The sequence below is a fragment of the Felis catus genome, chromosome C1 (genome assembly GCF_018350175.1).
Source record: "Felis catus isolate Fca126 chromosome C1, F.catus_Fca126_mat1.0, whole genome shotgun sequence".
Lineage (NCBI taxonomy): Eukaryota > Metazoa > Chordata > Mammalia > Carnivora > Felidae > Felis > Felis catus.
Genome location: NC_058375.1, coordinates 20,482,370 through 20,503,705, shown reverse-complemented (window position 1 = coordinate 20,503,705; position 21,336 = coordinate 20,482,370). Strand labels below are relative to the sequence as shown.

Genomic DNA, 21,336 nt, shown 5'->3' with positions numbered 1-21,336 from the left:
AAGGGAGGGGGAAGATCAGGGACTTGGAGTGGCACTGTAAAACCCCCAGCAGCATCCTGGAACTCCAAGCCAGCTGGGCTGTTTCTGAGTGGAACCCTGGCCACCTGAACATTCGAGAACCATGGAGCCAGCTGGGCCCTGTAGGGATCTGAACAGAATCCTGTGAAACACCCAATGTCCTAGAACTCCAGAACCAGCTGGGTCTTCGGGGTGTGGAGCTGGGCGGGGGGGGGGGGGGGGGGGGTTGGAACAAAGCCCTGGAGGACCTAACATTCTGGAATTCTGTAGTGATCAGGGCTGAAGGGTCACCAAGATATGACTAGACATCACTGGGGGAACGGGATCGGAAGGGGATCTTGGAAGAGGAACAACAGCAGCAGATGGCCCACAGCACCTTCTGCACGTCCTGGTTGCGGAAGGCGTAGATGATGGGGTTGATCATGGAGTTATAGGTCGCAGGGAGCAGGGTGAGATAGGTGTAGAGGGGTGGGGAATGGGCATCGCCCAGCAGGCAGTAGACAGTGAAGGGCAGCCAACAGGCAGCAAAGGCGCCAAGCACCACGGCCAGTGTGGCGATGCCTTTTCGGGTGGCCACGTAGTGGGAGGCGGGCAGCAGATGCCGCTGGAGGGCAATCTGCTGGGCATGGCGGCAGACGATGCGGCAGATCTGGGCATAGAGCTGCAACATGATGCCAAACACCATGAAGAAGGCAATGGCCAGGACCACCAGATGGTTCTTGGAGAGTGGATATACCACGCCACAGGTGGCCCGGGCATCCAGACAGTTCCAGGCCAGCACAGGCAGCAGCCCCAGACCCAGGGCGCCCCCCCACACTAGGGCCAGCATCACATAAGTCCGAGTCACCGTTGTCTCTGAATAGTAGGTGAGGGCATTGTACAGAGAAAGGTAGCGATCGACGGTGATGGCGAGTAGGCCGCCGACACTGGCGGTGAAGGCCATCGCCAGCACGCCAACCAGCACCAGGCTCATCTCCGCCGAGCCGATGCAGAACACAGCAGCAAAGTGCAGGACCAGGCCCAGGCCTGCCAGCAGGTCGGCCACGGCCAGGCTGCCCACCAGCAGGAACATGGGCGCGCGGAAGGTGGGAGTGCCCACAATGATGGCCACCACCAGCGCGTTCTCACAGGACACCAGGGTGCCTGAGATGCACAGCACCACATCCCAGGCCTTGGGTGAGGGTAGCGGTGCGCCTGGGCCTGTGGGCCCCTCTGCTGAGCCCACGCTGCTCACATTCACGTTTCCTGAGCCAGCAGAGAGCCAGGCCAGGGGGCTGCCTGCACCCCACATCATGGTACCTGTAGGAGAAAGGCCCTGTGAAAAGTTGGCTGGACCGGGTGCTGGGTGAAGGGGTCTGGAGGGGATGAGGTGCCACTCAGGATACATTGTTAAGAGTATCTCAGAATACCTGGCTGGGTCCCAGTGCCTTGTCCCCCCAGTCATGCCCCAGGGCTCCTTCCAGGATACCTTTGTCTCCCCCACATACACACCCCCAGGCCAGCAGGTCTCCAGCAGACCCCAGGCCTGGGTCTTTTCACTCTCCCTTCCAAACCCCTGGGTCCTGCAGGCCTCTTTCTCCCACGTGTGCGACCAGAGAAGAACCAGATGAAGGACTACCATTAGTGGACGGGGGCCCATAGGATCCAGAAGATGCGAGGTAAGCCCAGGACTGGGGAAGGGAAACATCTCTAGACTGAGGGGAGCTCTACTTCCTCCGGATCAGGATGACGCTCAGTTTCTGAGGCTCACCAGACCCCTCACGATTCTCTGGACTGTCAGTCCCAGGCTCCGCCCCCAGGGAATGCGCGGTGAAGCTCCTGCCAGCCCCCACTCTCCACTCCTGGGGTATCACCACCTAGGAACTCAGCCCCACCTCCGACATACACCGGCCCAGACTTCTGTCCCCGCCAGACCTCTATTTCTTCCTGAATCTCAGGATCTTTGGAACAGACACCCTCTGCTGGAGGCCTGGATCCCTGAGTCAGACCCCTCCTTCTGCCCGGACACCTGGATCTTGGATCCGTAAGTCTGGATCCCTAAGTCAGGCACCTCCTCCTGCTCGGACGCCTGGGTGCCTGCCCCAGATGCCTCCTGCCGGTCTCACCGGCCCAATCTCATAGGACCATCAGTCCCTTCAAGGGCCTCGGGGCCTTGGAGGAGTGCGCACCCCGCGCGGGGTCACCCAGCTGACGGCTCTCAGCACCCGGACGCTGGGTCCCCGCCTGCTACCCCAGATTCTGGGCTCCGGGTCTCGACCTCCGACCTCGGCCAGCCGCTGGGAGCCTGTCCGCGGACCCAGTGCCCCAGCATCCTGCGTGCCCTTCCGGACGCCTGGCGCCCGCGCGGGCCCCCCTACTCACCTCTCGGGACTCGGCGTGGCCGGGCCGCGGGGAAGCTCTGCTCGGGTCCGGGCGGCGCAGGGTGTGCGCGGACCCGGAGAAGCCCCCGCGGCCGCGGGAGAAGCGGCGTGAGTCACCCCGCCCCGACCCGCCCCCGGCCACCGGTTCGGTGACGTAAGTGGCCCGGCCGCCCAATGGGTGCGTCGCGCTGGGGCGCAGCGCGCGTCGCGCGGCATAGTAATGAGGCCTCGCACCGCCCGCTCCCCCATTCATAAAAAGCGACCGTGGCTGCGGCCCCGCCCCCCTCCCCAATCGGCCCGCGCTGTCCTTGACGCGGCGCCCTCTGCGGGCCGGGGTTTCGGGGGGCGCTGGTGGGAGAGCCTCGGAGCAGTCGCAGGGAGGCTGCGGGGAATATGTAGCAAAAGCAGAAAGGGGCCCCGGAAAGGCTGTGGGGTGATGGGACCCTCAGGTGGTAGAGACGGACGGGATTCGGGTGACGGAGACCGAGGGATGAGGCTGAATGGGCGTCCTCGGCGAGGATGACGGGGGTTGCCAAGATGATGGGGCCCTGAGGTGATGGTGACAGCAGCGCGAGGGAGCAGGGAAGTGGGTGGCGGTGACAGTACGAGCATGGTGACAGGATCTTGGGGATGGTGGCCATGGGGCCACGGTGCCATAGAAAGCGAAGCCCCCAGGGCAACCAGAGCAGGGTCAGGTGACTGACATGATGGGGCTCAGGGATCCCAGGGTGTCAGAGGCAGTGGGGAGGGAAAGGGAAGACGGTGTGTCCAGATGATAGGACTTGGGGTCACCATGACCCTGTCACAAGTGTTGAGGTACTGAGGTGACAAAACGACGAGAAGAGGGTTGTAAGGTCCTGGAGTGAAGATACCAGGTGACTGTGGTGAATGAGCCCCAGGGTGAGAGGGACAGGGTACGCGGTCTAGGCGGAGAGTGACCAGGCAAGTGAGTTGCTCTCAGGGCAGGTCCTCGTGATGCTGGGGCTGGGATAAGGAGTTGGGTGACGTCACTCATGTCAGTCCAATAGCACCCTCCCAGCACGGGAGAGGTGGGCCTGGCAAGATTTCAAACCCTGAATTATTTATTCAGGGATCTGGAAAGCCAGCAGGGGTGGGGGGTGGGGGGCACTTCCCCGAAGCAGCAGGAGAGGGGGAGCCGGGAAGAACTTGGAAGCAGAAAACCTGGCAGCTCAGTCCCCTGAGCAGGCCCCTCTTGACCTCCCACCTTAGGCATCCTGGCAGGGTGGGGGGGTATGGAGAAGGGGCTCCGTCTTCCCCGCCCCTGCCTGTCCTTTGTCCCGGGGACATACACTCCCCCCAGCTGACTTTTCCAGATGTGCCAGATGTGCCCAGGGGGAGAGGAACTGGCCACTTCTCCTTCCTCTGTCTCTAGCTTTGGTCCTCAGTGCAACCATCCGGGCCTGTGGGGTGGGGGTGGAGGGCAGGGATCAGGTTAGGGGTTAAGGAATCGAGAGGGGCTCAGATCCCAGGCCCCACCGACTTCTTCCCTCAACACGACACCCCTGTAGTTGTTGGGGGAGGGGGTGACAGGCCAGTGGCAGGGTAGAGGGAAGAGGAGCCGGTAGGAGCTGGGGAAGATGAGGCGGTTCAGGTTGGGTGTGGCGAGTTGGGGGTGGAGATGGTCAAATCCCAATTCCTCCATTTCCTGTGTGACTTTGGGTGAGCTTCCTAGGCCCGTTGTGCCTGTTTTGTCATCTGTGAGATGGGGATAATGTTAGTGTCTACCTCAGGATTGTTGGGAGGGCCTGGTGCCATATCAGCACTGGCTGTGTGGGCTGCCAATTGTATACTTGGCAGGAGGAGGACGCCTGGGAGGCACAGATGTGCAGGTAATAATTGAGGTTCTAGGGGTAGATGATACCACGCAGGGGAGGGAGCGGAGAGTGAGGAAAAAAGCCCCAGGGAACATGGCCGCTGAGGGCACAGACTGTGGATGAGTGTGTCCTTGCCAATTTCCTCCCTCTCCCTAGAACCCCTTCACTTCCTTCAGGACTTTGCCTTCAAGTCACTTCTTCTGAAGCAGGCTTCCCTGACATCTGTCCTCGATTACCCCTCCCCCCATCACTCTCTCCCCCACTTTCCTTGATTTCTTATTTTTCAGAGCACTAACCCCTCCTTACATTATCTGTTTATGCACGTAGCTTCTTTTTTACCATGGGTCAGCCCCACCAGAATGTAAGCTTCATGAAGGTAGAGACTTTGTTCTGTTCTGGGCTGAGAACAGAACCTGGCTATATAGTAGGCGTTCAACAAACACTTGTTGATTGGATGGTTAAAGTAAAAAGCAGTATCTAGAGAGAGAGGAGAATAATGATAGGCACACTGTCAAGAGAGTGGGGTCGCCATCAAGAGAGAATACAGGGCCATCAGTCCCCCAGACCTCAGGTATCTGCTCTCTCCCCCATCAGAGCTGGGTCCCAACAACCACCCAGCTGGTCTCAGGGATGCGTAAAGGTGGCTGGGAGGTAGGCAGGAAAGAGTGGCATGAGGGACTGTCTTCTGTCATTCTCAGTAGCAGTTATGGTTCTTTATTAAAATTTTTTTCCATAAATAAACATTAAAAAAAGACGGGGCGGCTGGGTACCTCACTCAGTTATGCTTCCAACTCTTGACTTCGATTCAGGTCGTGATCTCATGGGTTCATGAGATGGAGCTTTGGGCTCTGCGCTGACATCGCAGAGCCTGCTTGGGATTCTCTCTCTCCCTCTTTCTCTCTGCTCCTCCCTGCTCACGTGAACGCATTCTCTCTCTCTCTCTCTCTCTCTCTCTCTCTCTCTCTCTCTCAATAAGTAGAGGTGCCTAGGTGGCTCAGTCGGTTAAGCATCCAACTCTTGATTTCGGCTCCGGTCATGATCTCACGTTTTGTGGGTTCGAGCCCCACCCACATCAGGCTGTGCACTGACAGTGTGGGACCTGCCTCAGATTCTCTGTCTCCCCTCCCTCCCTGCCCCTCCCCAACTTGTGCATGCGCTCTCTCAAGATAAACATTTAAAAAAAAATGTTCATAGCTTATTAATCCTCTCATGAAAAGTTGGCACAATCACCACAGATAGTCATGGCAGAATCTTTACTTCTTCTGTTTGTCTACACCAACATTGGCCTGTGTGGAGACCTGACTTTCTTCATTCTGTTCTCCTGTGCCATTCGCTCTTTTCTTGAGGTCTTTTTCTTCTCATGCAGCCCACGTTCTGCAAGGCTCTCTTTGGGTTCATTTTTCTTTGCATAATCCAGGGAATTGTAAATCAGGCCCAAGCCAGGTGTGCCACCACCAAAGTGGGTTCTGACTCAAAATATAAAGATGACAGCTGGTGTGGTCTTGTACATTTTGGCTAGTTTTTCTCAAAGTTCTGTCTTAGGTACTGTTGCCTTCTCAGGGCAAAGAACATCAGTGACCATGCTTCCACTGAAGTAGTTGGTTGGTTAGAACGCCCTGATCCATAGAGTTACAGTGTCGTTCAGGATGGAAGTCGGTCCTCAGGCAGCCAGGAAAGAGAAGAGGGCAATGATATTTCTAGTCATGAGAAACCCCAGAGACTCAAGCAAAGTTATGGATTTTCACATGGGTACTCTCTCCACGCTCCAAACTGCCCTATATCAATGGCACGATGGAGGCCAACACTGCCAACTGGGTCTCTCTTCTCTAAAGGGCTACCGTGCGGCCCCTCCTCTTCCTTCCTCCTTATGCCCTCTGCCATACCTCCTTGCTTCCTTCCCACCGCTGATACCCTGTCCAGTCCTTCCCAGCTACCAGGTGCCAGACTAGATCGAAGGGCTTACAACAACCCTGCATCCCCATTTCACAGTTGAAGTCTGAAGAAGCTGAAGGACTTGCCCCAAATCACAGAGTAGATGGCAGAGCTGGGATCTGAAGCCAGTGTATGCGTAGCCAAATCCACTGTGCCTTCCATTCTATCCTAAACATCACCGTCTCCCCTGAAGCAGCGGGGAGTGAAATTTAACCAGGGCTGACAATACCTGCAGTTCCCCCAGGTGACCACCAGATGGCCGTGAGCGCTCGCCTCCAGGTAAGACTTCTTCCTTTACCATTCTCTCTCCAATCAGGGGAATCCCATGGGCCTAGGCTCTCATTGGCGGTGGGTGTGTGGCCGAGGCACAGATAATATTCACACAAGCTCCGTGTCCAAGCCCCAAGAATCTGGGCATCATCAGCGCACACATTCTTAGCACAGACCCATTTGTTCATTCAGCCAGTATTCACTGAAAATTCCCTGGGCTTCGAGTGGGTGCTATGGACAGAGAGATGATCTGGCCACATCCCTGCATGTTATTTCTCTCTCTGTAAAAAAAAAAAAAAAAAAAAAAAAAAAAAAAAAAAAAAAAAAAAATTATTTTGTAAGTAAACTCCATGCCACACATGGGGCTCAAACTCACAACACTGAGATCAACACATCCTCTACCACCTGAGCCAAACCGGCGCCCCCACATCCCTGCATTTTCAACATGCAATAAATAGTTATTGAGCATTGTGCTATTTTCCAGGCATGGTTCTAGGCCCAGGGGATGCAGCAATGAACAAAAATCCTTGGCTTCTTCACAGAGCTTCCATTCTGATGGGGGAAAGAGGCACAATCTATAAGTAGACGCTTAACATGATATTAACTAGGGGGTCCTTGAGGGTCTCACAGACCAGAAGGACAGACTAACATGCACACAGTCACAACACGATACAATATGGTTACTTAATAAACACCTACTTTGTTGGGATGAGCGCTGGCTGATGTATGGAAACCAATTTGACAATAAATTTCATATGAAAGAAAAAAAAGAACCCCCCCCCCCAAATAAACACCTACTTAGCCCTTAAGTGTATAGGGAGTTAACTACAGAAGAAGATAAACAGGGTTGCTCCCTTCATAGGAATTATAGCCTAGGAAACAAAAGAGTAATTCGTTATACATATGATACATATTCTGAAGGAAAAAGGAAGTAGCATGGAGAATAACCAGGGGCCCTCTTTGAAGCAGGGAGGTCATGGAACAAGCCATTGAAGAGAGAAAAGAAGAGTTTCAAGGAGAAGGCACACCAGTACGAAGTCTCTGAAGAGGGAAAGAGCTGATGTGGCTGAGACAGAGAGAGGGGATGGAGACGAGATCTTGGTTTCCATTCAGGAGCTTCCCTGAGTGGGGAAGAGAAAGAGGGCAGTTTCAGAGACCTGAGGCATACTCAGGTGGAGGTGCCCACGAAGCAGATGGACCCACTGGATCCTGGGCTTACATCCTGGCCCCCCTCTTTGCAACTATGTGCCCCTGAGCAGGTGATTTTTACCTTTTTTAGTTTATTTGCTTATGTTTAGTAATCACTACACCCATCGTGGGGCTTGAACTCACGACCCCGAGATCAAGAGCCGCGTGCTCGTCTGCCTGAGCCAGCCAGGTGCCCCTGATTTTACCTCCAAAGCCCACAGATTGGGGATAACAAAACCCACGCCTAGAGGGCAGTTGTGGACATTAGATGAGAAGCTGCAGGTAAAAGCTCTTAGTGGAATGTATATTCTGCTAATAGCAAGAGGTCAAAAGTGTGAAGTATGTATTAGTTACAGGTGGCAGCTGGGGAGGGGGCCGGAGATGGCGCTATGAGACCTGATGGCTTTCAGATGGGAACTAATGGCGGAGGAATGGCCAAAATGGCCCCAGGAGAGGTGGACTAGGGCTCAGGAAGGAACCGGGCCACCGGGGAAGAAGAGGGGGAAAGAGGAAAAGGAGGAGGAGCAGCAGAGAAGGGGCAGGAGAGTGGACGTGAAAGAGGAGGGGGGAAAGAGAGAGAGGAGGTGCCCTCCGAGGAACCTGGGAAGTAGCCGCAGAGGGGGAAGAGCCAGAAGAGGCCGGTGCCAGGGCAGGAGTTGAGGCTGAAGGGGAGGCTGTGTAAAGTCCCAACTGTCCTACTAATAATGAGACCAGAGAGTGTGGTGGGTTGGAGGCAGACGTGGGAGGCTGAGGGGCAGAAGAGAGTACGATGCAAGGGGTGAAGCAAGGTGGGCAGCCGGAGCCTAGGGGCCCGCTGAAGCCAGTCCCCCAGTCGTGGAGCCTGGTTGGTGGGGTTCACTCGACAAGGCCCGGCCTGCGAGGATGTAACCTCGCGTGGAATCCAGATTTTGCCACTGTGACCTCCGCCTACCCACTCACCTTTCCTGAGCCTTAGTTTCCTCACCTGTGAAGTAGGGACAATAACTCTCTACCGAGCAGAGTTTTCGTGAAGCCGTTGGTGGGGCCTCCCAGGACCAGGTGTGAGGCTAGCGTTGGATCCCGCCCCCTTTTGTCCGAGCCCCGCCCCGGATCGCCCAACCGAGTTCCACCAGGCCACACCCATCAACCACGCCCCTACCTGGCCCCGCCCCCTACGACCTGGCCCCACCCCGGCCGCGCCAATGGCTCCGCCCCAGGATGACCACGCCCACCTGGCCACGCCCAGGTTGCCCGGGTCTCGCTCCCCACACCCCAGCGGAGCCGAGTCCGGGAGGGACGCATCACACCAGCTCTCTCCGCCGACCCCCAACCCCCGCCCCGCCCATGGCCGCGCCGGGACCCCGCGCCTTACGGGCCGCGCTCTGTGGCGGCTGCTGCTGCCTCCTCCTGTGTGCCCAGCTCGCTGTGGCTGGTAACGCGGACCAGGATCTGGTTGAGGGCCCAGCCCGGGCTGGGGCAGGGGGAGCGTGCCCTTCATCCAGCCGCCTCTTCTGGAGCAGTCTGGCCTGGGGGTGGGGGGCAGGAGGGGACTTTCCAGACGAGTTCGGGGCTCTAGGGGTAGTTGAAGGGGGTTCTAGCCCTGTGTGGAGCTAGGAGTATGTAATAGGCTCCAGGGGTTGGGGGATTAGGGGCTTCAGGTGTGTCTGGGGGCAGCAGTTCTGCACGGATCAGGGAACCCAGGTGTATGCAAAGGAAGGGGACTCTGGATGAATGTGGGGGAGGTTGTGGGTGTGTGTAGCCATGTGTTTGTGGAAACTCCAGGTGTGTAGTGGGGCTTAGCGGATCCAGGTGAGTGTATGTGTGCAAACCGGGGAGAGCCACGGTAGTGGGGAAGCGGCTGCAGCTCAGTTTCAAGGAGTTGCTCCCACTCCCAGGTAAAGGAGCTCGAGGCTTTGGGCGGGGAGCCCTGCTCCGCATGAACATCTGGCCAGCTGTCCCGGGGGCCTGCAAACAGTTCAAGCTCTGTGAGCATTGTGTGGAGGGGCACAAAGCACACAACCTCTCTGGCTGCGTGTGGGAGCAGTGTCAGCCAGAGGAGCCAGGTATGGAGTTGGGCCCTCCCCAAGTCAAGTGTCCCCAGTTCTGCACCTCAGAGCCTTGGCGGCTCTCCCCAGATCCCGCCCTTACACCTTCTCCCACCAGGACACTGTGTGGCCCGAGCTGAGGTGGTCAAGGAAGGTTGCTCTGTCTACAACCGCTCAGAGTCGTGTCCAGGTAAGAGGACTCCCACTGGCCTAAGTTGGAGAGAGGGGACTACGGTGTCCCCAAGCTAGAGCCTGCCCTTCAGGAAGGAATCGGCCTCTTTCCAGGGTCTCCAGTGACTCCAGGCTCTGGGGGCTTAGGAGTCCTGAAAAGGGACTATATCATCTGTATCTGGGAGCAGACTGCCCACGAAGTGGGGTCCACTTGCGTTTCTGCCTTTAGCTCACTGAGAAATCCCTTCCCCTTTCTGGCCTGTTTTCCCATCTGAAAATTGGCACAGCCAGAGGGTCCAGGACAGATGTGTAGAGGGGATGGAGGAGTTATCTTGCCTAATTTGAAACACAGGACTTCAGAATCAGAAGTTCAGAAGGGAATGGGGAGGGAGGGCTTGTTGGAGGGGGTGGCATCAGAGATGACCCTTAAGGGTAGAGATGGAGAGAGGCCACTTCTGGTGGAAGAGCTGTGTGAACTAAGTCTTGAAAGTATGTCAGGTGGACCTGGACCCGGACCAGGGAGCCTGATCTGAGTCAGAAGTCCGGCCGTTAGCCTGGGCTGGGGTCTTGGTGGGGGCCAGAGAATGGGAGGGCTGGCTTCGTATGGATTCCCTTGTCTTTCCAGCTGCCCACCACCACCCCACCTATGAACCAAAGACAGTCACAACAGGTAGGTGCGACCTGGGAGAACGGTAGCGGTGGGAGGACTAGAGTTGCCAGCAAAGACAGAGCCGGGCTCAGGCACTACATGCTCTGTGACCTCAGCCCTGTGACTTCTGCTGAGAAGAAGTTCCCACATCTGTAAAATGGGTTGGGTAATCCCTCACAGAGTTGCTGCGAGAATTTTATGAGCAGGTGTACGGCGCCTAGTTCAATGTCTGACACACAGAAACAATCGGGAAATGATGGTTGCCATCCCTTCTCCCCAACACCAGCAGTTCTGGGAGCTCGGGCTGACTCTCAGAACCTGCCCTTGGTGCTGAAGGGTGTGTGGCTCAGGTTGCCAACGAGGTGCAGCGCAGTGACTACCTGCCCACTGCAGCCCCCGGGTCCAGAGAGGGTCACAAAGCAGGTTCCTGGCAGAGCGGAAGCAAGAACTCTGCCCCTTGGTTCCCACTGCCCCTCAGGGCCTGGAGGTCACCAGACTTGGTAGGGATGGCTGCAGAGGCTTTTGGTTAATTAAAGCCAGAAACTTGATCTTGGAGGCTGAATTATTGATGGCCCAGCTCCCTCCGGCTGAGCCCCAGATCGGTCTTGGGAAGCTCATTTCTTCCCTCTCCTCCTCCCCCAGTGTCCTTCTCTGGGGCTCCCTGAGCTTGTAGCTGGGACCCCCTTTGCCCTTCCTATTCTCAGGCCCCCTTACACAAGTTATATCCTCCAGGAGGAGGACCCAGCTCCTAGCTGGGCCCCTCTCCAGTGCCCCAGAATGATCTTCTACCTCCAGTCCTGCCCTGCCCTGGCACCTGGCCTAGGGCCTGAAATCGAATCCGTGGTGGGAGTTGATGGCTAACATGGCACAGCTGGGAGCCACCCAGACAGCCTGGCAACCGTGGGCCCTAAGACAGGGCAGGGGAAAGGGTCAGGGGATGCTGTGAGACTGGCTCTGTCTTAACTGTGAGGTGACTGGACAGATCTCACCCTCAGAACCCAGCTTCTCCTTCTGACATACATTGTCTAGTCTCCATGGACCCACTTGGTGGGGTGTGGGCCTCCCCTTCTTCCTTCTCTAAGGGCTCGGATGTTGGGTGACTCCAGGGTCCGGGGACTTAGGAGTCCTGAAAAGGGACTATATCCTCTGTATCTGGGCTTTGAACCCTGAGACCCGAGGCCAAAAGAAACTCTCAGCTGAAGGGCTCTAGACGCTTAACTTCTGGGTCTATCCTCACCCTGCCGGGCCAGCGTGGGATAGGGGGGCTGGAAGGGAGCTCACTGCTATCAGGACCATGTGATCCTGAGGCCCAGAGAGGAGGTGAAAAACATCAAGCCACAGAGCAACTGGGAGCAGAGCCAGGGCTGGAGCCAAGGCCTCACCCTCCCCTGCCCCAGACACTGCCCCTCCCAGCAGGCGCTTCCCAACTGCCCACAGGATTGGGCTGAACTTCTGAGCCTGCTGTTCAAGGCTCCCATTTTGAGGACTGGGGCCTCCAGGTGGTGACCTGTGCTGGTTATTGGGGTAGGGCTAGGATCCTGGTCCACAGTGGCCTGCTATGACCTGCACCCTGCAGGGAGCCCCCCAGTCCCTGAAGCCCACGGCCCTGGCTTTGATGGGGCCAGCTTCATTGGGGGCGTCGTGCTCGTGCTGAGCCTGCAGGCAGCGGCCTTCTTCGTCTTGCGCTTCCTCAAGGCCAAGGACAGCACCTACCAGACACTGTGAGTACCTGGCCTGCCAGTAGGGTCTCAGCTCACTTCCCCCATCTGACTCTTGCCCTTTAGGTCCCCTTTAAGTGCCAGTGCACTGTCTTCTCAATGGGGCAGCACTAAGGGCAGGGCAGCGTGTTCCCCACATCATCACCCATGGGAGCCACGCTTCTCAACGTGTGGGGTTCTCTCTGCCCCTTGCTGGCTGGGGCCAGGACTCAGCCTGGACCCTGTGTCTGAGAGCCCGACTGAGCCCATCTGTCTTTGTCCCTCATGCTGCCAGCAGAGAGGAGAACCAGTAGGTGACGTAGCCCAGGCAAGCCTTCGTTCTGCAGCTCTGGGGCCGCAGGCAGGAGCCTGGGATGTGTGTGCGGTTTGGGTTTCCTCTAAGAAGGGGGGCTGCTCTGAGGCCCCCGTGTGCCGTGTGTGTGTGGTGGGGCGGGTTGCTGCAGCCTCCATTCAAGTGTGCTCTTCCAGCCACTGCCTGCTTCCTGGGGGTGGGGGTCCTCAGCCCGGCTGAGGCAGGGCCACTGCCCTGAGTGCCCTCTCTGTCTGGCCTCTGCAGAATCTGACCCCCTTCAGGCCTGGATTCCACACTGAGGGGAAGGAGGACGAAGAGGCTGCCCTCTCGGCCCCCTTGTAGGTGCCGGGGTGGGAAAAACTTTGGCCACCGATTTCTGGCCCCTGTGGGCATTAAGCAGGCTCAGTGCCTGGCAGCTGACATCCCCTCCTGTCCCGGGCCTGGTACCTGCAGCTGAGAGCATCCTTCAACCACCTCGCGTCTTATCCATTATCCCTGTGGGCCCCCTGCCTGGCACGGGGTCTGTGCCTGCCTCTTCCCACCCACCTGGCACTGCCCCCAAATAAAGGAATTCTTTCCAGCACTGTGCTTCACATCCTGTGTCTTGGGCTGTGTGGATTTGTTGGGGTTGGGGTACAGCTGTTGTCCTCTCCTTAATGAGAATTCAACCTTGGACTGTTGCTGTCGCCTTTTAAAACATTTTCAAGGGTGCCTGGGTGGCTCAGTCAGTTGAGCGTCTGACTTCAAGTCAGGTCATGATCTCACTGCTCTTGAGTTCAAGCCCCACATCAGGCTCTGTGCTGACGGCTCAGAGCCTGGAGCCTGCTTCGGATTCTGTGTCTCCGTCTCTCTCTATCCCTCCCCTGCTCGTGCTCTGTCTCTCTCGGTCTCAAAAATAAACATTAAAAAAATTTTTTTTTTAAATATGTTCATTTGTTATACGTGTTTAACCCTCTTCCCCCGCCCTTTATAGATGAGTCTGTGGAGGCTCAGAAAGGTAGATACACTTGCTCAAGATCATGCAGTAGGACAGGGGAGAGCTGGGATTTGAATCCAGGTTTTTCTGACTCCAGAATAAGCAGAAGTTCAGAGGCATTCCCCCACAGAGGCATCTTCAGGCTCTCTGGGCTCCTAAAGTTAGGTCTCTGCCCCAATGCCAAGGTGGAGATGCCCCTAGGACTCAAAAGCCATTTCTGTACTCGTGGCCTTCCTCACTCAGGCCCTCTTGGAAAGCCCCTGCCCTCCCATGGCCACCTCCTCCGCTTCTCTCCCACCCCACTTCACCCCACCCCTGCCCAGAAGTCTTCCCTGACTGATAACATCTCCCACTGCTGGGGCACTTGCTGGAAACAGGGCATGTGGCTAAGAGTCTGACGGTGTTATCTGATTTCATCCCATGATTGTCCCAGGAAGTGGAGTGGAGAGGCCATAGAGGGTGATGGTGGCGAGGTCAGCAGGTGGAGCCTGACTGCTCTGTGTGAACTGGAGGAAGTTATTTCCCAGCCCTGGCCGTGCTTCCCCATCTGTATAGTGGGGTAACAGCAGTGTCTGTCTCCGTGGGCTCTGGGGAAGATTCAGAGCGGATGCACAAGCTCAAGCCGCATTCCAGACGCCATCACCCCACAGCGTTCGCGCCACTTCCTGCCCCTGGGCCCGGGCTCCCTGCACTCCAGCTGGAAGGGCACTGAGGGACCCTGGGGCCCGCAGCAGTTCCGGCTCCTCCTCGGCCTCACAGAGCGCTCACCTGCCCACTCGTGCCACCATCGACATGCCTAACAGTCACCTCCTCGCCCCTCCCCTTCCACACTTCCACCAAAGCCCCCGTCTCCGACATCAGCCTCCCCTTTGAGCGCCCCTTTCTCAACACTCGGATCTACTTCTTGCTCCCAGCCTGTCTGGCTTTCTCTCTTCTCCAAGCCTTTATACACGAAGTTTCTCCTGCCTGGATCGCCCTCCCTTGGCTTCTCCACCCAGCACTTAGTGCTGGCGGGGATAATGCCCATCCTTTCCAGAGCTGAGGGAGGAAATGCCCCCACCTCCTTCTGATTTTACCATCAGTTAAGGAAATTTCTTTCGGATGTTTGCTTTTTCCGAAGTAGTAAATGCCTGTAAGGAACAAAAGGACGATACAGATTTTTTTTTTTAATAGAAAGAGTGAGAAACCCTTTCCCCCTGGTCCCACTCCCCAGAAATAATTATGCTTAACAGCACATTTCAGGGGTAACCTGGGTGGCTCAGTCGGTCAAGCGTCCAGCTCTCGGTTTTGGCTCAGGTCGCGGTCTCATGGTTCCTGAGTTTGAGCCCTGAGTCCGGCTCCCTGCTGACAACGCGGAGCCTGCTTGGGATTCTCTCTCTCTCCCTCTCTCTCTCTCTCTCTGCCCCTCCCCCCACTCATCCTCTCTCTCTCTCTCTCAAAATAAATAAACTGAAAATTTTAAATTATAAATAGCACATGATAAATACGCTTGTCTGCAAATCTTGGCACACCTGTGGAAGAAAGTGGGGAGGAGAGATCCCTTGAATTGGAATTTCAGGATCTCAGAGTCCATTTCATGGACCCATCCTGTCTGGCAAGCTCGGCCTCCACCTTCTGACACCCGCTTTGTACCCCAGCCCCCCCTGCCCCCACAAGCACTGAGAAGAGAGGGCTTGAGAAGGCTTTCAGGGAAGGTTTGATGAATGAATGAGTGAGTGAAAGAATGGATGAGTGAACGAACAAGCAAATGAGGCTTCTCTCTGCTTTCCTGTCACCTGAGGTCCCTCCCTCTCCAGCTCAGTCGTCAGTCCTCACATCTGGACTGTGGCTACTGCCCCCTCACTGGCCTCCTAGCCTCCAGACCTGCCCTGCACAGTCTGCCCACTCAATGGTCTGCCTATGTTAGTAACTACTCCCTAAGCCCTGCCAGGGGCTCCCCAACAGACTTGAGAGCGGATATGAAGTCCCTTTGTCAAGAGTACCTCTCTCCCTGGCGGGGCGCTTGGGCGAGATCTCTGTGGGCCCAGGCAGACAAGTGTCAGGGCACAAGCCACGTCCTGCCTCTGGGCCTCATTTTCTCCTTGTTTATTCATTCCTTTAACCAATATTTATTGAGCACCTGCTTTGTGCCAAGCATGTAACCCAGGGCCAATAATGACTATGAGCCAAGCTGTGTAAGGACCAGAGGCAACGCACAAACAGCACCCAGCAGGACTTGTGGAGTGCAGTAAGTGCCCAACAAATGGTAGCCGTGGTCATTACAAAAAAATTTTTTTTAATGTTTATTTATTTTAGAGAGACAGAATGTGAGCAGGGGAGGGGCAGACAGAGAGGGAGACACAGGATCCGAAGCAGGCTCCAGGCTCTGAGCTGTCAGCACACAGCCTGATGCGGGACTCGAACCCACGAATGGTGAGATCATGACCTGAGCCAAAGTGGGACACTTAACCGACTGAGCCACCCAGGTGCCCCCTAGCTGTGGTCATTCTTAACACTTGACAAGGACCAGGGAAGGACTCCTGGAGGAGATGGTGTTAGGGCTGGGTCTTCACCAGACCGGGGCGGGGGGGGGGGGGGGGACTTCACAGGTAGAGATGGAGAGGAGGGCATTCTAGATGGAAGGCACAGAACGAGCAAAGGTTCAAAGGCAGAAAAGTCCTATGTGAACCCAAAGGTCTGGAGAGACGGCTGCAGAGCCCTGGAGGCCAGGATCAAAAGTTGGACTCCATCCTGGTCCCGGGGGCTGAGGGAAGAAATGCCTCCACCTCCCGCTGGCTCCGACTTGGAGGAGGGGGGTGTCCCTTGGAAGGGACAATGGGAGGAAGTCTTGTTCCATGTTCTCCCACCAGCTTGGCCCCCTTATAAACTGGTATCCTCTGGGGCACCAGCAAGATGGGCCTCCTGTGGACCCCACTCTCCCTTTTGCTCCTCTTGCTTGGGAAGCCTGCCAGGACCACCCCAACTGCCCAGGTAGCAGCCTAAGATGCTCTCCCCACCCACCCGCCCTCATTCCTTCCCTGGGGGTCCTTCTCCCGCCCAACCTCACGAGCTGCAGCGTGGGCTCTGGACTGTAAATGTATGCAAATTGATGCAAATGGTGCAGCTCTGGAGGCAAGGGTCCTGACAGCTAGAATCTGGGAGATGGAAAGAGAACCGCAGAGGGGCCTGGAAGAGATACACCCGTTCTCCCATGCCCACCCTGTGGCCACCCGGCCCTGCTCCTTCCCCCAGGGGACTGGAAGCCAGCAAAGTGGTCCTCCTGCCCAGTTGTCCTGGAGCCCCAGGAAGTCCCAGAGAGAAAGATGCTGCAGGCCCTCAAGGTGAGAGATGCCGGGGAGAAGGCAGGGACCCGGGGTGAACTGGGCAGGCTGGGGATCAGCGGTTACTGGTTACTGTCTGTGCTGAGAGGCCATGACCAAGAGGCAAGGAACCTAACGTGTGCCGGGCCGTGGGCTGGATGCCCAGCACCCCAAGTTTGACTCTGTGAGGTAGCTGGTTCTATCCCCAGTTTGCTGAGGGGGGTGTGAGGCTCAGAGATGATAAACTGTGTGCCCACGATCACAGAGCCAGGAAGGACTGCAGCTGGGATTTGACTTCAGCCTCCAAGTCGCTCATTGCCTTTTGGCCCTGGGCATGGGGTGGGACTTAAGGCACCTTGGTCTCTGGGATTTCAGGGCAACCTGGACCACCTGGCAAGATGGGCCCCAAGGGTGAGCCTGGTGGAGTGTGTGGGACCATGGACTTCCTCTGCTTTCTTTGTTTCTGTCCCTGGACTAGAGAGGGGTGTCTCTGCTTAGCCATGGTTCAACAATCCACTATGATCGCCCCCTGGGGGGCGGGGGGGTGGTAGAAGGCTGGGAGAGGAGGGGAAGATTAGGAAGGAGCCTGGGCACCCTCCCTTGGGTTTGAGGGCCCTCCCTTGGGAGTACTCAGACCTCAGATCCAACACTGTCTTTCCCTGGGGAAAGACTCCCTGTGTAGAGTCCCTCTTCAGGAGCCATCGAGAGGGTTCCTGGGGTCCCACACTTGGCCTGTTCCATTGCCCGCAGGGTGAGGGTTGGGAGATACTGTGGCAACACATCTCGGCCCATCTCTCCTTCCCCAGGCCCCGGAAACTGCCAGGAGCTGCGGAGCCGGGGTGCCACGTTGAGCGGCTGGTACCGTCTATGCCTACTCGAGGGCAGAGCCCTCCCAGTTTTTTGTGACATGGACACCAAAGAGGGCGGCTGGCCGGTGAGTGCCAGGGAGACTCCGGGGCTCAGAGGCCAGGCCCAGTGGGCACTTCTTCCTCTTGGACCCTAGGGGGAGCCAGAGCCCTCTGGAGCTAAAGCATTCCTTCAAGTCCTTCACGGACCAATACTTACTGAGCTCCCAGAGGGCCTGAAGAAGTCTGAGAAGGCTCCTCAAAGGAGATGCCATTTGAAAGGGCCTTGAAGGCTGTATAGAAGTTCTCTAGATAGATGCGGAACTGAAGGGCATTCCAAGTAGAAGGAAAGACAAACACACAGGGAGGCAGGAGAACACAAGACGGTTTGAGGAGACCTTGTGAATGAGCTGGGAGCAGATAAGAGGCCAGCTAATGTCTACAGGTGTGGGTCAAGGACAGATTAAGGGCCTCTGCAAAGGCCAGTTCGTGGAGGGCATTGAATAACTGACTGAGGAGCACTGGAGGCATCAGGCAGCCATGAAAGTGTCGTAAACAGGGGAGGGACCTGGTCAGACTTATGTTTTAGGGAAAAGACCCAGGCTGCACCATGGAAGGTGCACGGCAGTGGGGGTAGGATGGAGGCAGGGACACAGGTTAGGAGGAATTCAGGGGCCCCGGGCCACAGTGGAAGGGGAGGTGCTTAGACTGAAGGATATTGAGGAGGGAAACTACAGGGCCTAAGGGCAGCTTAGCCTGCAGTGGGGACCGAGGGGCATCAGGGTAAGGCCAGGACTCGAGCTTGGGCCTCTGGAGGTGACCTCTCTGCTCTAATATCTCGATTCCCATAGTAAGTTAAGGAGGTTATTTTGACCTGGCTTGATCAAATTTGATCCCAGCACGACTGACCGTCCTCTAAGGACAGGGCGGATGTTCCCAATCATTTCAGTCTCTCTGGGACTTGTCAGGCTTTGGCAAGAGGTTGTCAGTAGAAGTTAGTAAGGGAATGTGGAGTTCATCACTATTCACAGGCAAAGATTGGGGCGCCAGGCTGGCTGAGTCGGTGGAGCGTGCAGCTCTTGATCTCGGGGTCGTGAGTTTGAACCCCCATTGGGTGTAGAGATTAACCTAAAAAAAAATCTTCAGAAAATAAAAACAAAAGTCACTTGGACTTACACGTTACTAACAAGCCCCCAATCCAAAGAGGGGGCTGGTGTCCGCCCTCCCCTCACAGTGCACCCACTCTCCGCTGCCACAGACCCCCCACCCCCACCCCCGGCTTCTCCTCATGACCTGCCCGGCCTGGAGTAATGGCCGCTGAGCTGGCCTTCTCTGCCTCCTTAGGTGTTCCAGAGGCGACAGGACGGGTCCGTGGATTTCTTCCGCTCTTGGTCCGCATACAAAGCAGGTTTTGGGAGCCAGGAGTCTGAATTCTGACTGGGGAATGAGAATTTGCACCCAGCTCACTGTTCAGGGTAAATTCCCAGCAGGTCCCAGGGAGTTTGGGGGGCATTTCTCTGGCATTCTGAATCCTCACCCTGGATCTGAGGATTCCTCCACCCGTGCCTCCTTCTTCCCTCCAGGTACCTGGGAGCTGCGGGTGGAGTTGGAGGACTTCACTGGCAACCACACCTTTGCCCGCTATGAGGCTTTCCGCCTCCTCGGGGAGGCAGATCACTACCAGCTGGTACTGGGCAAGTTCTTGGAGGGCACTGCAGGTGAGTGAACCTGAGGTGGGGCCCAGAGCAGGGAAAGAAGGTGAGGGAGGCTGGATCCACTCCCAGTGTGACCACGGCCTCCATCACTGACCCAGGGCAATTTCTTCCCCTCTGCGAGCCTTGGTTTCCTCATCTGAGAAATGGCACCCATGAAACAGAATGGTGCAGGCAGGAGTGAAGAAATTGGGCTCTGGAGGCCAACAGTCCTGAGTCTGAATCCAGCCCTTTCATTTACTAACAGCGTGACCTTGGGCAAGCTCCTTGCCTGTCAGTTTCCTCCCCTGTCAGTTTCCTCCCCTGTAAAATGGGCGAAGAGGCAGGGAGGGAGGATGTGGGAGCCATCTAAGCCCCTGCTGAGCATCTGCCCTATCTGCTTCAGAAGAGGAAGCAGGGAAGGTTTGGTTTTTTGGGTTTTTTTTGTTTTTTTTTTTTTCAGAGAAACAGTGACTGTTGAGGAGAGACTTCAAAGAGGGAAGTGGTTGTGGGGACGTGCCTCAGGATCCCCCTTGCCCGGGCATTGAGAAGTCCCTCCCAGCTCCCCCAGGCAGAGCTGTTCAGGCTGCTGTTGGGAGCTGGGGATTCTGGGAGGGAGACAAGGCAGAGGGAGGAGCAAGTGGCCTTGGAGCCGCAGTCCCCAGTTCAAGTCCCAGTACCACCGTGACTAGCCGAGTGACCTTGGGAGAACACTCTGGCTCCTTGGTACTGCTGTTTCCTCCTGGGGCCTGATAACGTCCACGGTGGCTCTGAGGCTCCTGTGAGATCATCTCCTCAAGGGTGCCAGGCATGGTGCCCGGCTCCAAGGTGCCTCCATCCCCTGTCAGGAGACTCCCTGAGCCTCCACAACGGGAAGCCCTTTACCACCTACGATACTGACCACGATACGAGCAAGAGCAACTGTGCCGTGACTGTCCACGGTGCCTGGTGACACGGATCCTGCTACTGGTCCAATCTCAACAGGCGTTACGCAACGTCTGAGGCCACCGCTCACAAGTATGGCATCGACTGGGCCTCAGGCCGGGGCGTGGGCCACCCTTACCGCAAGGTTCACATGATGCTTCGCTAGGACACCGTGGCAGCCAGCACCCTTATCTATCCTGTACAGCTTCCGGACCGAGGGCTACACTCCCCGTTGCCAAACGTCTCTGCTCCCCCGTCCACGTTTAAAAATAAAATCACTTTAACCCTTTCCAGGCTTGCAGGACTCTTCCAGTGACTGGGAAAAACTCAAGAGGGCAGAGCAGACAGTTGGCCAAGTGTCGGACTTCGGCTCACATCATGATCTCAGTTCGTGAGTTCGAGCCCCGCATCGGCCTCTGTGCTGCCAGCTCAGAGCCTGGAGCCTGCTTCAGATTCTCTGTCTCCCTCTCTCTCTCTGCCTCCTCTGCTCGTGCTCTTTCTCTCTCTTAAAAATAAATAAACATTTAAAAAAATTAGATTAAAAAAGAGGGCAGAGCAGAGACACGGGGTGCAGCTCTATTTAAAGAAGATCTTCCAGTCAGGAAGATGGAAGGGTTGGTCTCATAAGGTAGTGAGGCTTCTATCTCTGGAGGTGTGCAAGACGAAGCCAGAGGAGCATTTAAGGGAGGACTCAGAAGGATTCAAGCATCCACTGACAGCACCCTTGCATCCTCTGGGTCCTACGAGTGTACAGTTTTGTGGGGGGATTTGTGCAGTTTTCTCCCCCTGTTGACCCATGCCTGTCCCTTCTAAGTCATCTGTTTTCCACCCTCTCCTCTCTCGGCAGCCAAGTTCTCATTCTCTACTACTTCTTCCCTGTCCCATTCGGGGCTCGTTTGAACTCTGAGTCAAACGAGGGAAGGTCCGTTTTTCTTCCACAGGGTAACAAGGCAGCGAAACAGCAGTTACTGAGTTAGCATTTATTAAGCACTTAATTCGCTAGAGTCACATTCTAGAAAGTGGCAGAGCAACACACAGAGCACAATAACTGCAGTCTGACAGGCAGTCGTGGGCTTGCATTCTGCTCCGTCATGGAACTGAGTGATCTTGGAGACGAAGTCCCCAGTTCCTGATTTCAGAGCCC

At 56.3% G+C, this 21,336-nt stretch overlaps 3 protein-coding genes across 8 annotated transcripts; 2 read left to right on the top strand and 1 right to left on the bottom strand.

Annotated features, from left to right (window-relative positions):
* Nucleotides 1–226: 226 nt before the first annotated feature.
* GPR3 (G protein-coupled receptor 3) lies at nt 227–8,717 on the bottom strand. Of its 3 annotated transcripts, none has more exons than XM_045035376.1 (3): nt 8,568–8,717; nt 6,375–6,696; nt 227–1,317 (listed from the first exon to the last, which is right to left on the bottom strand). In XM_045035376.1, exons 2-3 carry the CDS (start codon nt 6,601–6,603, stop codon nt 320–322), a joined length of 1,227 nt encoding a protein of 408 aa, XP_044891311.1. In that variant the 5' UTR covers nt 6,604–6,696; nt 8,568–8,717; the 3' UTR covers nt 227–319. The 3 variants fall into 3 exon arrangements, with proteins under 3 accessions (XP_044891311.1, XP_044891312.1, XP_023114131.1); XM_045035377.1 differs by having other exon boundaries at nt 8,543–8,702; XM_023258363.2 differs by lacking the exons at nt 6,375–6,696; nt 8,568–8,717 and adding an exon at nt 2,380–2,506.
* Nucleotides 8,718–8,846: 129 nt separating this feature from the next.
* Nucleotides 8,847–13,050, top strand: CD164L2 (CD164 molecule like 2). Of its 4 annotated transcripts, XM_023258361.2 has the most exons (7): nt 8,847–9,014; nt 9,365–9,391; nt 9,478–9,645; nt 9,746–9,817; nt 10,424–10,468; nt 11,976–12,168; nt 12,722–13,050. In XM_023258361.2, the coding sequence occupies exons 3-7, from the start codon at nt 9,519–9,521 to the stop codon at nt 12,726–12,728; spliced, it is 444 nt and encodes a 147-aa protein (XP_023114129.1). In that variant the 5' UTR covers nt 8,847–9,014; nt 9,365–9,391; nt 9,478–9,518; the 3' UTR covers nt 12,729–13,050. The 4 variants fall into 4 exon arrangements, with proteins under 4 accessions (XP_023114129.1, XP_019692020.2, XP_003989798.3 ...); XM_019836461.3 differs by lacking the exon at nt 9,365–9,391; XM_006934460.5 differs by lacking the exon at nt 9,365–9,391 and having other exon boundaries at nt 8,851–9,014; nt 12,024–12,168.
* Nucleotides 13,051–16,101: 3,051 nt separating this feature from the next.
* Nucleotides 16,102–20,481, top strand: FCN3 (ficolin 3). The gene is given in 9 exon segments (XM_003989748.5): nt 16,102–16,377; nt 16,380–16,404; nt 16,659–16,753; nt 17,108–17,152; nt 17,539–17,666; nt 18,922–19,035; nt 19,037–19,052; nt 19,161–19,295; nt 20,117–20,481. Coding segments are annotated over 9 exon segments (852 nt in total). The 5' UTR covers nt 16,102–16,325; the 3' UTR covers nt 20,359–20,481.
* The last annotated feature ends 855 nt before the right edge of the window (nt 20,482–21,336 follow it).

What these genes read in the sequence shown, in the direction of transcription:
- GPR3 (XM_045035376.1), bottom strand. Translation starts at nt 6,603, where the DNA reads ATGAACAAATGGGTCTGTGCTAAGAATGTGTGCGCTGATGATGCCCAG. An exon ending in GTCACCTGGGGGAACTGCAG is followed by an intron (nt 1,318 to 6,374) that starts GTATTGTCAGCC and finishes TTTCTCCTACAG; the next exon opens with GTACCATGATGTGGGGTGCA.
- CD164L2 (XM_019836461.3), top strand. Translation starts at nt 8,927, where the DNA reads ATGGCCGCGCCGGGACCCCGCGCCTTACGGGCCGCGCTCTGTGGCGGC. An exon ending in GTGTCAGCCAGAGGAGCCAG is followed by an intron (nt 9,646 to 9,745) that starts GTATGGAGTTGG and finishes TTCTCCCACCAG; the next exon opens with GACACTGTGTGGCCCGAGCT. An exon ending in CCGCTCAGAGTCGTGTCCAG is followed by an intron (nt 9,818 to 10,423) that starts GTAAGAGGACTC and finishes TTGTCTTTCCAG; the next exon opens with CTGCCCACCACCACCCCACC.